At 42.2% G+C, this 14,715-nt stretch overlaps 1 protein-coding gene across 3 annotated transcripts in view; it reads right to left on the bottom strand.

Annotated features, from left to right (window-relative positions):
* Positions 1-14,715, bottom strand: part of mast3a (microtubule associated serine/threonine kinase 3a) — a 41,399-nt gene that overhangs the window by 12,689 nt on the left and 13,995 nt on the right. For all 3 annotated transcript variants that reach the window (XM_028593549.1, XM_028593547.1, XM_028593550.1), the window contains 11 exons: positions 12,349-12,506; positions 9,352-9,427; positions 7,990-8,199; positions 6,640-6,741; positions 5,532-5,664; positions 2,542-2,627; positions 2,035-2,120; positions 1,476-1,684; positions 727-865; positions 381-513; positions 120-285 (listed from right to left, as the gene is read on the bottom strand). In XM_028593549.1, the coding sequence (XP_028449350.1) occupies positions 120-285; positions 381-513; positions 727-865; positions 1,476-1,684; positions 2,035-2,120; positions 2,542-2,627; positions 5,532-5,664; positions 6,640-6,741; positions 7,990-8,199; positions 9,352-9,427; positions 12,349-12,506 (1,498 nt within the window). The remainder of the gene's footprint in view (positions 1-119; positions 286-380; positions 514-726; positions 866-1,475; positions 1,685-2,034; positions 2,121-2,541; positions 2,628-5,531; positions 5,665-6,639; positions 6,742-7,989; positions 8,200-9,351; positions 9,428-12,348; positions 12,507-14,715) is intronic.

Below are 14,715 nucleotides of genomic sequence, written 5' to 3'. Positions count from 1 at the left end.
TTTAATTAAACAGAAACATTTCATAACATTTGAGTAATGGCCAATAACTTAAGAGCTGCACTATGCAAGATTTATGTGTGGAGAAGTTGAACGTGATGACTCGGGAACAGTGCGCTTACCGTTGACCACCTGACCAAAGAGCTGTTCTGGTGTGTCTCCAAAGAAAGGCACACAGCCCACTAAGAACTCATAGAGGATGATTCCCATAGCCCACCAGTCTACAGGCTTCCCATAGCCCTGCCTCAGGATAACCTCTGGAGCAATGTACTCGGGAGTACCACACACCTGTAGAGAGGAAAAATAGACAGAGAGCAAAGACCGATGTCTGTTAAGGTCGTAAACCCAATAGACGAGATGAAGAGATGAGAACTGAGACAAACCTGTTTGTCGATGAACTCTCTGGTATCCTTTTCAATATGTCCTTCATACAAGTTGGTGGTCATGTTCATCAGACCGATCTTTGACAGCCCAAAGTCTGTCAGCTTAATGTGTCCCATGGAGGTAATTAACAAACTACAAAAGAAAGAAATATTAGATCAAACCCTAACACAGATCTCAGACTCAAACATCAAAGGCTGAACGTTTCAGAAAATTCTGTTCCAACTTCAAAAAGGTTACCGGGCTTTTAAAAAGACGCAGGCGAGTATAATAAAAACGACCAATGCTTGAAAGTAATAAGGTGCTGCCTCAAAGCAGACACGGATTAAAATAAAAATGAGGACTCACTTGTCAGGTTTGAGGTCTCTGTGTACAATGCCATAGTTATGAAGGTACTCCAAAGCCAGGACAGTCTCTGCAAAATACATCCGAGCCATGTCCACAGGCAGGGGGCCAATGTTCTTCAGTAGGTTGGCACAATCCCCACCTTTAAGTACAAAGACGGTTGGATACAACGTTTAGGCTTTCCGAATGTTTGTGACAATGTGTCCTTTTGCATTTATAGTAGGCATAAAATAAAACCTAGTTTTGCGTGCCCTATTCCAGGCAAATAATCATTTACTAACAAGACATAATTCAATAAAATTTTATTTATAGTATCAAATCATAACAAGAGTTATCTCGAGACACTTTACAGATAAAGTAGGTCTAGACCACACTCTATAATTTCCAAAGCCCCAACAATTCCAGTGATTCCTCCAAGACCAAGCACTAGCAGTGGCTAATGCGACAGTGGCGAGGAAAAACTATTTTAGGAAGAAACATCGGACAGACCCAGGCTCTTGGTAGGCGGTGTCTGACGGGGCCGGTTGGGGATGTGGCAGTGGCAATAGTAGTTACACTAAAGATAATGGAACAGTGACTACAAATGGTAGTCGTAGTAGTTCATGTCATAGCAGGGCACTGCAGGGCGCTACAGGATGTAGCGTGGCACAGCAGAGCATGGGTGGATGTAGCAGGAAGCAGCCGGACACTGCAGGGCATCGCAGAGCGTAGCCCATAATACGCATGCATTGACAATTCAAAACCAACCTTACCTTCCACATACTCCATGACCATGCAGAGGTGCCTGCGCGTCTCAAAAGAGCAGAACATCGAAACCACAAATGGGTTTTCGGCAAAGGTGAGGATGTCTCGCTCCACAAACACCTGCTGGATTTGGTTCCTAAGCATCAGGTTCTGCCGGTTGATCTTCTTCATGGCAAAACGTTGACGGGTCTCCTTGTGGCGCACTAGGAATACAGTCCTGCGTGGCAGGGTAAGGGAGGGAGGAGGACAAAGGGAGAGAAAGAAGGATGGTTACAGGACAAACAGGGACAGGAGAGTTTGAAGGGAACGGCAGGTACGGAGAGAGAAGCATTGAGCGAAAGAAGGTAGGATAAAAAAAAAAAAGAAAAACATACACATCACTTACTAGTGAACATCAGTTCAGACTTGAAATGAAAATGCCCAGACAAATTCGAAGTGTAAACACAAAAATACTACCAAAACACACATGCTTATTTTACTTTCCTTCCTGCTTTTATTGGGCTCTCTGCGGTGTCCACGAAGACTTGAGCCAGTCGGGCCACAACAAAAGAAGTCTGTCTTACTCACCCATAGGCGCCATTACTAATGAGCTTGATAGTCTCAAAGTCGCTCTCCAGTGGTTTCCTGCGAGGAGGGGTGCAGGCTGCTCGGCTCTGAATCACACACACACACACACACACACACACACACACACACACACACACACACACACACACACACACACACACACACACACACACACACACACACACACACACACACACACACACACACACACACACACACACACACACACACAAAACAGAGGGAAAATAACTAATTAGTTGCTGCATTACATCTGGAAAGCGTGAATCCATGCACTTCAACACTTTATTGTGATAATGCGTCTGCCTGTATTAACAAGTGCTATGCTCGCCATTTAAACTGCATCTATCTAAGCAACCCCCTTCAGTACTGTTTTATATTTCTTCAATACAACTACGGTTACTTCACCCACCACTGTTTGTTCTGTCAAACTGAGTCACATTAAAATTCATTATAACTACTTTAGAACTGTTTAACGTAAGCTGGTACCTGTATAGGTGTGGCCTCTCCCGTCTCATCAGACTCTCTGCTGGCGGCTCGGTGACTCGGACTCGTCTGCTCCAGGTGGACCATGTCTGTAACAGCAGCAGACACACGGCTCAAACTCCTTTCACTTGACATGTAGATCAGGGAGGACAATGAGTGCTTATTCAACTGTTCGCAAATCACCCTCCTAACTGACTTATGATGCTTAAAATGTGCAGTAGATAAGCCTTATAAAACTAACTTTCTGTCATATTTGCTGAAACTGACCCTATGTTCCAGTAGAACTACATGAAGCAGGTCATTTAAAAAAATAATCCAGCTCCTCTGGCACCACCTACAGCCTGTAGTGTGATTTGCAAAAATCCACGGCACCCTGTTCAGATGCACGAATCAGGGCCAAGGAGTGTGGGGGGGGGGGGGCGGTGAGTCTAACTGTGTGTCACTCACTGCTCATGCACACGCATTCATTCTCCCTTGTGGGGGGAGGGGCTTAGGAGACAGTTTTGGGCTTCAGCAGAAAGAGGGGAGGGACTGAGAAGTTGTCGATGTTAACATTTTTTGGCTAAGTCCTGGATCTTCACAATCCTACCTACAGCACCTTTAACAGAACGACAACAGTCACTGTATTCAAAGCATTTTTGCTGGCGTTTTCTATTTCACGTGATTAGTTTATAACGTTGGTTAGGTGTTCTGATTTAGTAAAATGATGCTCTACTCTGTCGAATATCATACAAAGCAGTACTGACATATTTAGAGGCAGTATTTGGTCTCATCAAACTCACGGAAGGACTCAACAAGACGTAAATCAACATTCGTTCACAGAGTACACAATAAGAACAAATACAATATAATAGAAAAGGTACAAAGACAGTACGGTGCTAGCAATAAGTTGGGTAAAGTGCAATGATCGCTAAGTGCTGTAACACATAAGGCTGTGCCTCGTTTTCATTAAAAACAATAAAATGTACTAACGCATAAAATTCTATGTAAAAATAACAGTGACTCCTGCATTCCTAACATAGAAATTGCAGCAGGAAAAGCGTCATTAGCATTACTGTTTCCCCATGTTATTTAAACTTGACATGGGGAAACAGTTGAGGTTTTTGAAAATCATTTAATTGTGAAATAGGGAGCATGCAGTACAATTCATCCAACAACAAAGTCTTTTAAAATGCCTAAATAGACAGTTTAGCAGGTAAAAAAACTAAAATCAAAAAAATAAATCTTTATTTTCACAGCCAAATTCTAAACATGATCTCCCACTACACACAGTGCTTCGGCGGTACCAGTAAGTGCCAGTCATCTCAAGAATTGGGTGTGCCAGTGTCAGATGAACTGTGGGAGAAAGGCCTGTCCAGTATACACAGCTGTTCTATCAATTCAATTCTAAAGTCTTAAACATGGGGTATACTCGCCGCAGCCGACCTGTCGAGCACCAGTGTGACGTCATGGGAGCGCCGTAACTATTTATACTTGCGCGTAGTGGTCGTGACACTAGTTGCAGTTTTCTCCTGAAAACTGCCAGGACCGCGTCCACGCACGCCTGCGCTAACGAAGAGCTGTGAGAAGAGATCAGGGACTCCCCCTCTCACTGACCCACTAACTGTGTTTCTATGTTAAATCTGCCTTACAAAGCAAAAAAAAATGCAGAGGTGGCGCTAATGAGGAAAGGCTACCAACTTTGCCATTTCTACGGACTAGAAGAAGAAGAAGAAAAAAAGGTAAACAACGGCAGAACTGGCAGCAGCATTGACGTCAATGTTTTGATTTGATTCGATGACCTACGTTGTCGGATCTATGATCATGACAAAAGGCAATGTTAAATGGAAATTCAAAAGCCAAATATTAAATCCAAATGAAAATCCAATGTTAAATTGAAATTCAAAAGCCAAATATTAAATTCAAAAGCCAAAGCCAAATGGAAAATTTGGACTTTCAATTTCTCTTTGGACTTTCAATTTGAATTATGAATAAATATTTCCTCCATATGGATCAAGCCTTTCATTCGCCATAAAAGAACTCATCTTAACCCAGTAAGTTAACAAGTCCTGGCATCCGGTTGCCCTCGAGCTCGTTCATGCTTCCTGTTTCCGCTTTGTCGTGCACCGCTGAAAAAAATAGATTGGTGCACGCCCTCTGGTCGCGCACTCAAAATCCTGGCGTGCCAGCGAGATTTACGTCATTTTGACGTCATTTTGACGTCACATCGGCGCGAGCGAGCTAGGCTGCGGAGACTGTAAAACAGCCCTTACACAGACTGCATTACTCTAAAACTAAACTTAAAATATTATTATATAAAATATTTCAATCCTTTTCTCCCATGTGTGATACAGTAGATGTGGTAATGCTGAAGGATCACTATCGCACTTATGCTGGCACTGTCCAGTACTAAATCATTTTTATGTGTGACTTATTTAATTGATTTTCCAAACACCATAAAGTAAACATTGTGCCAGACTGTATATTGGAAATATTTGGCTGCTTTGAAAGGAGCCATCAAAAGCAGACTCTCAAGGCAGGTAGCTAAAATAATTATATTACCAAACTGTAAGTCTCCATCGTCCCTTCTTTTCAGAAGGTGCCTCAATGAAATGCTTTGTATTGCTACGATGGAAAAGATTTGTTTTAGCAAAACGGAATTTACAAAACTATTTCCTGAAGATGCCGTTTTCGACAATGCTTGATGAGACCTAACTGTAACTGGAGCTCTGCTGCTATGTTGTATCTTTATTCTGTGCAAACTCTCTGCTTTTTTTCTGCATACTGACAGATATTCTGGCAGTCCCTAACCTGTATGTTTTTTTCGGTTTGCTTTTTTTTATTTTTTATTTTTTTTTATCCTTGACCCTGTTGGCGGAAGGGAACTGTTTTTAGGTTGTATTACCAAATGTAATGGCACGGGGTGCTTATGAATATTGTGTTGGTTTTGTTATTACAATGTACAATACAGTTGTTATAAAGCAATCAAATAAATCAATCAATCAGCATTTCACCTTCCAAGGGATCCCTGGTGAGGCCGAGCTGGCTGATGATGTATCTGGGAATATCGGTCTTGATGCCCTGGCCCACCTTGGCTTGACCCTCGGCAACCTCCAAACGTTGGTAAAACTCCTCCGGATCAAACTCCTGTAGAAAAGCAAGAAAAGACGTGCTGTGGTTGCGTTGCATTTTAAAATAACATTTAGTTGGCCTTGGCTGTTGTAAAGCTAAACCAAACTAATAATAGCAGTGTTTTCCCTGGGTTTGTGGAAGACTTAGGGTGCACGTATTTGGCGCGGGGTTTAGGGGTCCTTCCTTAAGAAAAAAAAAAAAAAAAAAAAAAAAAAAAAAATTGACTATTTGACAACATTTTGGACCCTTAATATTACTATGTGTGTCTAAAACATTGGAAAAGCTAGAGCAGATAATAAATAAATAACTCAAAAAAGCTTAAAGACAAAACTTGCTAGAGAAGTCCACATGGGGACCGACTACAATCATTAGATCTGAGAAAAGACATTTAGTTAGTTTTGACGCTCACACTGATTTTACATTAATTCAGCTTAGGTGGTGCCCAAAAGGACTTGGGTGCTGCCCGTTAGCCTTATAAAATGGTAGGGAAAACCCTGACAATAGGGCAGGAAAGTGTTGCAAAAGAAACACACAGTCCCCCGACAGAAAAGCTGCAAACTACAGGCCAGGAAGAAAAAAAAGCAAACACAATTGCAATGTGATGACAGAGTTGGTAAGAAAGAAGGTTGAAAAAGCAAATCCAGCTCGTTTCTCTTAGTACTTAGTACTTAGTAAACCTGAATTATCAATTACACACTTACTGTCATTATTAAATGGCTTATTAAAAAGGACTACAACTTCAAACATCATCCTGTCCAGCAAAGTAAAACCTGCCGTTGCTTATTCCACATGCACCTACCCGTCTAATTATTACTGCTACAACTGTCATTACTACACCATATCATCAATGTGTGTGAGTCACCGAGCTGTGACATCTGCATTTAAAAAAAAGGGACAGATATTTTGTATAAGGCCCTAAGCTGATAAGTATGATGGGCATCATGTTGATATCGTGTCACTCCTGTACCCAGGATCCCTACTGTGTCTTACCAGACACTCCAGGAGCCTGGCAGGCCGGGAGATGATGATGAGAATCTTCTTGACCAGTTTGGTAATGATGCTTACGTCCTCGCTCTCCGAACGCTCGTACGCCTGATCGGGAAAGAACAAAAAGGATGATGGATTATTACTGCGCCTTAATCCAATTGGCGCGAGAGCCGCGAGGCAGCGCATCTCGCCCACAGAGGCTGTCTGCACTTTGGCTCTTTTTATTTTTAGCATCCATTTCATCTTCTTACATTATCTGTTGGTGATTCAATAGATCAGCGCGGTTATTTCAACATCTTGCATCAATACTCGTATCCGTTTGCTGCCTTGTCCAATTTAAAAAACGCTTGCGGATACACTTTTTATTAACACTTACTGTCTCCATATCTTAGTCTAACATTGCCTTGCCATGGTCAAACAGCAGGTTTAGAGTCAGCGTTTCAAAGGTGGTGTAAGAGTGATGATGTCAGTCAGATTCCGGGTTAGACAGCTGACCATTTTGTAATCGGCTCGGTGTCTTACCCTGTCAAACCTGTTGCAAGATTTGTTTTTTAAAAAAAAGGTATAGTCTTCTAAAAGATGTAAAGAGAAACAGCATTACAAACCAGCAATTCTAATTCCAGAGAAGAACCAGCGGGCACAGGGACAAATTCAAACGGTTTAACATGTGACAAGTAGGGACCATTTGCTTAAAATAAACGCTCTCTCGCTCTCGGAGCTGGAAAATCATTTCATCGGCAAGATGGAAAAATAATTACAGAAATGTGGCTTTAGTGGAAATATAGACAAAATATCATAACTGTAGGATAAACTAAGCTACTAGGAGACCGAATGAACACAAGAAAGCACTGCATCAACTGTACTAACTGTAGCTGAAAAAAAAAAAGAGATGGTAATTCATCAAACTTTCTGATTAAAAAGAGAAAGTAGTTCACGTCTGCAGCAGAGGCTGTAATCTGTTTTGCAGAAGGCAGCATGTGCTGCAGTGAAATTGTAGCTGGAAAGGTTATGTAATAAATCATTATATAACCAAACACTTGCACAGGTCTAAGTAATGATATAAAATGACAACACAATTACTGTCCAATGAACTGGAAACAGTGGAGAATGACAACCAATCATACAGGCAACTCCAATTCAATGTTCCCAGTGAAGATACAGCACAGCATGCAATGTCCCAGAGGGCAATCGGAGCTATACCAACAATCACAAATCCACTGATGATTTCTCGGAAGGAACAAACACCGGCTGAACAGTTGCACGGCTGAATGCTAATCAAAAACAAAAACGGTGTCACGTGTTTTCAAGAATTGGAGGGAAAAACATCTTTTAAAAAGGCGAGAAAACACTCACCTCGTGCAGCAGCTTCTCCAGTTTCTCCTGCAGCTCCACAAAGTACCTGGAGGTGACCAGGCCTTTCTGGGACTTGTCCAGACAGTCTCTGGCGAGCTCCACCAGCTGGTGCTGGATGAATCCCAGCACGCCATCAGCCAGGGGCAAGGCAGTGTCTGGGGAACACTCGGCGATGACGTCCAGCAGCCGACCCTCCATTTGGGCTGTCGCCTAGATAACCAAGATGGAATACTTCACTTAAAATGGTGACAGTAGCATTAGGGAGCCTGCACACTGCCTGCGTGGCGTTTCTGTTGCGTGGCGGCTGCGTGGCGTTTTCTATGTCTTTGCGCACCAGAAACGTGTGTGACGCGGCGCTGCTGCGGTTAGCCTTGTCTGTACACATGTATGTTTCCCATTGATAAAATGAAATAATAGCGTGTTCTTCAACTTTATTTTGTCAATATTTTTGTGTTTTATCACATATTTCAATATACATATTTTTATATTTCAATTCCCTTTCCTGAGATAACAAAGTCCATGTTGTTTTATCAGAATCCAATGGAATACTGATTTGATTACAGCAAAGACCATGTCGGCAGTATTGACGGCAAAAAAGGCTACAGAATATTTTGTTTGATCTGTATTGACAGGTGCAATATTAGAAAATCTATTTTTTATTTTTTTTTTATTTTTAAATTGCATTTATATCTGTATTTATGTCAAAACCTAGAGACTTTCAAACATCAAAATGTCATTTATTAATATGTATTTGTGTTAAAATTACATATAAACATCTTTTCGCATTCTATTTTGCCTGGAAACGCTTCCAACACGCTTGTTTGTCGCGTGAAAAATAAAATAGACGTCGGTCCTATTTCTAGCATGCACATGTTTTAACATGGGAGCCGAAATAAAAACGGACACGAGACGCCGCCAACACGCTCACGCCACGCAGCCGGTGTGCAGGAGCCCTTATATTAACACTTTCTTTTGACTCGCTCTCCAAAAAAGGGGAGCGAGTGATTTTGACGTTGCAAGGAGTGTTAAAAGTCTCCTGTCCTGGTTTTATGTGTGTAAAAAAAAAAAAAAAAAAAAAAACGTGAGATGCATTAGCAAACTAAAGCGGTTTAGCAGATACAGATCAGAGAGAGAAATAAGGCAAGAAAAAAATGAATAACACACACACACACAGACACAGACACACACACACACACACACACACACACACACACACACACACACACACACACACACACACACACACACACACACACACACACACACACACACACACACACACACACACACACACACACACACACACACACACACACACACACACACACACACACACACACACACACACACACACCCCTATACCTTAGGAAAGCGTTCTTTGTAGACATGATTCATCATGACAATTTCATTGTCAAATGTTCCACAGGTCCGTCCAGGGCTGCATGAGAAACCGGATAAAAGAGAAGAAAAAAAAATAAAATAAAAAAGAGATCAGAACAAAAAGTTAATAATTTATAAATGCTAAAATTGAATCATAAAAACAAACAAACAATGGAACTAATTTGCAAACTGATCGGGGGATGGAGTAGTGACAGATGGGACGGGATTCCCATTACAGAAGCAGGTTTAAAGTGAAATACTTGCACCAGCTAAATGCTAAACGTGGATATATATTGACGCCGTAAAACAATGTCACAAAACTGTCCTATTAAAGCCACACGAGATCTAAACATTTTCTAACGAGTACATTTGAAAATGTCTGACTCAAAGTGTTTACTGCCGGCCCGGCTCATAAACACACAGCGTGTTTGAATAGAACGCTAATGTGATTCAGATCAGGTTCTCGTGTGCAGGATCCATGGCCACATCTGTTGTGTGCACAGGGCTTCAGTTACTGGAGGGCACCTTTAAAACTGTCCATTCGCATTACAAATCAATGCACTGTCATCACACATGTTAAAAATAGCAAGCCGGGGTGCCCCTATACATCACATACTACAAATAACAATATCAACATGTGACATGCGCTTTACTATTTCTGGGTAACCGCAGCAGTTGCACAGCGGTGGTTTTATTTGAGGGCAATGGCAATAGTTAACCCCTTGGGAACTATTTGAGGGCAATAAGAAATGCTTTACACACCCTCTGGAGCTATTTCAGAGCAACGGTAGACACTTATCAGACATATATTTTCCACAGTCATGCGTGCAGTCATTTCGGTTTTTTTTTTCCTGGTGAATTTTTAGACAACTGATCAGTGGTCAAAATTAACAGACAACAAAAAAAAAAAAAAACACACAGCGTTGCTGGATGGATATGCACCTTTGCTTGTTAACTTTTCCGTTTGGTTATAAAACCAAACTAACCAAAACTAAAAAGTTAACGAGCCTACAGCCTTGTAAAAGTTCTGACTTAACTATACACTGGATGTTACACAATGTTCTCCTCAACACCCCATTATAAAAGTCTCCAGCGACCTCAAAACTCTCCACCACAAGCGCTATTTAGAATTTAGAGGGCTGTGTTCAATGGGAGCAGCTATGCTAAATGATGAGGAAATGCTATATTCTAATCCAGGGGATCACTAGAAACCATCACAGAGGCTTTTCTCTTCTCTTCTCCAGAAGCACATAAAATAATGATCACGCCATTTTGAAATCCTTCCAGCTAGTATTTCATTTTTTCGAATCATGAATGAAAGACTTCACAGAGCACTTGCCCTACTTTGGTTGGTTTGAGGCTAAGCTGCCTTCTTATAAAATGTGCTTGTTTCCATTTCTGTTTAGAGCTCTGCTACTAATAAAGTATTTTATGTTTGTCTCTCATAAAAAAAATCAAAAAAAAATTCCAATCCATGTTTGGGTAAGCAGCTGTGTAATGGAGGAAAATATACAGTAGGCTGTCATCCCCCCACCCCACCCCGCTCATTTGTATAGCCTAAAAGCTTCTGGAAAGGTGGAATGCTTTATATGAGCTCCACAGCTAGCATCTTCAATTAGTACAGCAGAAGTTTCCAAGCACAGTGGAGCACCAACAGCGCAGCATCACATTGCAGTTATGGTTAGACATACCTCTTGGCCGGGCCAAAGAAGTGACGAGTACATGTTAGCAAACAGGGAAATTATAATGGCAGGGGAGACACTTTGGTTCCAGAATGAAAACTAAAAACGGCATGGTCGTGACTTTTACTCTGCCCTTTCGTTCACACTCATTGATGTTCAACAGGTTACCTACTACAACTACAGGCTTCCATGAGTTGTTTAAACTAGAAGGGTTGATTTGTCTAACCGGCTAACCAACCCGGGTAACACAGAAGGGCTTGACTGCACTTTAGCCACACCAGCTGCAGTATCCATCAACACTGCACTTACACACACACACACACACACACACACACACACACACACACACACACACACACACACACACACACACACACACACACACACACACACACACACACACACACACACACACACACACACACACACACACACACACACACACACACACACACACACACACACACACACACACTTTGTGGGGACCCATCATTGACATAATGCATTCCCTAGCCTTCCCTAACCATCACAACTAAATGCCTAACCTTAACCCTTACCCTAACCATAACCTAATTCTAACCCTAATCCTAAAACCAAGTCTTAACCCTTAAACAGCCCTTTAAAGTTGTGGGGTCCAGCATTTTGGCCCCACAAAGCTGTCCGGACCCCACAAGTATACTGGACTCCCGGGTTTTGGACCCCACAAATATAGTTAAACAAGAATACACACACACACACCTAAATTGGCTACAACATTCAGCATACCGCTGTAGTGTAATCACGCTAGGGCTGCACAATGAGGAAAATATCTAATTGCAATTATTTTTGACAGATATTGCAATTGTGATGCATGATATTGGAGGGAATGATAATTTTTCTATCATTATTCTCATTTTCGTTGTAAAATTAAAAACATTAAAATGATTATAGTGTGATTCTTTTTTTTTGCGAGGATCTGTACAAGACAAAGATCGTTTTCTTTTAGTCTGTAGGATAGGATTTGGAGGCCGGGACGTCTCTGCAGCCCCACAATACTTCATTCACAATGGTTAGACACACACATAATTTAGCCTTTAACAAATATTTGCCCCTGTAAGCAGTGTTGGACTTCATTGCCAGGCCTCATGACATGATCCTCTGTCATTAACCTACAGCATTAGCCAGCCGAGGTTGTGGCCCATTTGAATCAAACTAATCTGATAAGGTTATCACTTCTCCCAGCGGAGCGCTACAAACATGTCTGTGTAGTCCATACATCCTGCAGTATAGTTATTGTACGATTCAAAAGCCAGGCTACCTGAGACTGCGTGAGCGGAGCCTGACAGGGGGCGAGGCGTGTGCTCCTTCTTCGTCCGCCACGCTCTCTGTGCTCCGGAAATGTTTGAACAGGAAGTGGAGATCATCTTGTGTGGGCTGGAAGGGCAACTGGTGCAATAACTCCTGGGAAGAAGAGGACTAAAGAGAAATGGGGAATGTGAGGAGAATGAGAGAAGTAGAGAGTGGAAAGGGATATTGTACAGAGGTCAGCGTACTGGAATCTGGAAACAAAACAATAACAGTGGCTGAATACTCAAACTTATTTCCCACTTTTGTCTTCTTTTAGCTGCACATTTCTATCACCGTCAGGTTGCGCTTCTGCTGCTCTGATGATACAACATCCTGTGTTAAAAGGCTTGCTCACACCACTGCGCTCTCCGATTCATTCATTATCTGGTGATGCTCAGGCTTTCTTGCTCAACTATAGATCTAAATGAGATGTAACACTTAACAAGGACATGCTGAGTAAGTAGAACATCATAAATCCCTTTAGGTTAAGGAAATGACTCAGTGAGCTTTAGTGTTCTGACTCTCCTAAAGCAGGATTTATTTTTTTATTTTTTTGTCTTCCCTGCTGCAGCATGCCCTGAGGTACGCAGCAACGGCTGTTGTGTTGGCAATGCATGCATTAAGTTTTCTCTTTCCAAGACAAAATGTGTGACACGCAGCCTGGAATTTATGAGAACTCCCGTCTGGCTGGGCTCTTGTGTTTCACTGGAGGAAGAGCAAAAAGAGAAGAGTGGCTCATCTCACAAGGAGGAAAAAGAGACGAGCCGGACAGAGAGAGAAAATAAAGTGAAAAGGGAAACAGAGAGAAAAACAAACAGAGTAGGAAAAAATAAGGGCTAGAAAGGGGGGGGGAGGAAACTGGAGACGTGTCAGAACCGAGCGAGAGCAGCATAAAGACCTCACTGACAGCGAGCCTGAAAGAGGGGCATTGTGTGGGGAGGCCTGACCTCACCGTCTCCAAGCCATGTGGCTGGCCGTACAAAATTACAGCCGTGACAGAGGAGGGCAGGTATTGTTTTTACAGCCAAGTGCAGTTTCGGTAATGACTTTCTAGACAAATTCTCTCAAGATAACGAACAAAGAAACCGTCAACAAATAGCTGACGGGTGTAGCTGGGCAGCACGTCGCGCTCCCTGCCTTTTGACTTTTCCCGAAAGGATATAAGCCGAGTAGGGAAATGTGAAACGCTGTACAGACCCTACTCATGTGTGATGTCATCCAGGAAAAAGAAGCCATGCGTTTCAACAAGACCCGTGTTATTTTAGCGATAAGACCAACTCCTGTACTTTCCCCTCGGTCAAAAGGGGGCTACACAGAGTAAATCATTTTGGTGATCATATGGTAAAAAATTAACCTAATCACTCTTTGGTTCTACTAAAAAAAAAAAAAAAAAAAAAAAAAAAAATGTATTCAGGCATATGTATAATTCAGGCAGAAAACAGACCATATGTAGTATAACGCTGTGTATTGTAACTGTCATGTATGTATGTATAAAACTCTCCATCTATACTATAAAACCATCTAGGATAACTCTGGGTTTAAAGCATCCCAGGATTCCTTCCTATTTCCTGTCTGTTGTGGAAAGAGCGATAAAAGGCCGCTGATGGAGAGATGCATCATCGTTGGACATATCCTGTTATGACTGAGTCATTAAAGTACACAACATCCACTTTCCAGTCAGCCGTTTTGGATAAATCAACTGTCTGCGGAGACTGTGGTCGACCAGAATGTCACGTAACGGTGTTGCGATGGTGTGAAGTTTTTCACCGGCCTCGGAGAACGTGTTCGGCGCCTCCACTTGCATCGCTTGAACAAATGATCTCAACTGTACAGTTAGCTCTGCAGATCCTACTGTTAGCTCTTTGTAAAGTGATCCTCAAAGTTGAATATAAAAATGTATTTTTTTTAAAAAGTAAGTGGTCGCTTTCTTCACCGAAAACAATGTTGTCTATTGCATGCTCGGTCATTTGGAAGCGCTTATATTTTTACCAAAATATGGCTAAATACACGCTTTTACATGACAAGCTGAATCAAGTTACTCAAGATATTAAAAAGGTGCTCTAACTCCTAATTCCCACTGGTTGCGGAACGGCTGCAGAACAGCGGCGGAGTCGATAGGTTTCCATTAAGGCCGGGACACATCAGGCCGATTATCGGCCGTGGGACAGTCTGGCGAGGTCGGTGACTCGAATCTGTTCGGTGTGTCCCGTGCCGTCGTCAGTCTGGGGGGGCTGTCGGCGTTCATTTTGGCCGACCTGACATGTTCAGTCGCCAGCAGGGCAGTCGGGACTCACCCGGAAATGGCAAGCGGAATGAGGGGACTAGAGTCTCTCAAAAT

The sequence above is a fragment of the Perca flavescens genome, chromosome 12 (assembly GCF_004354835.1).
Source record: "Perca flavescens isolate YP-PL-M2 chromosome 12, PFLA_1.0, whole genome shotgun sequence".
NCBI classification, from domain to species: domain Eukaryota; kingdom Metazoa; phylum Chordata; class Actinopteri; order Perciformes; family Percidae; genus Perca; species Perca flavescens.
The sequence above is the reverse complement of the archived record's forward strand: the minus strand, read 5'-3'. Positions and strand labels throughout refer to the sequence as shown.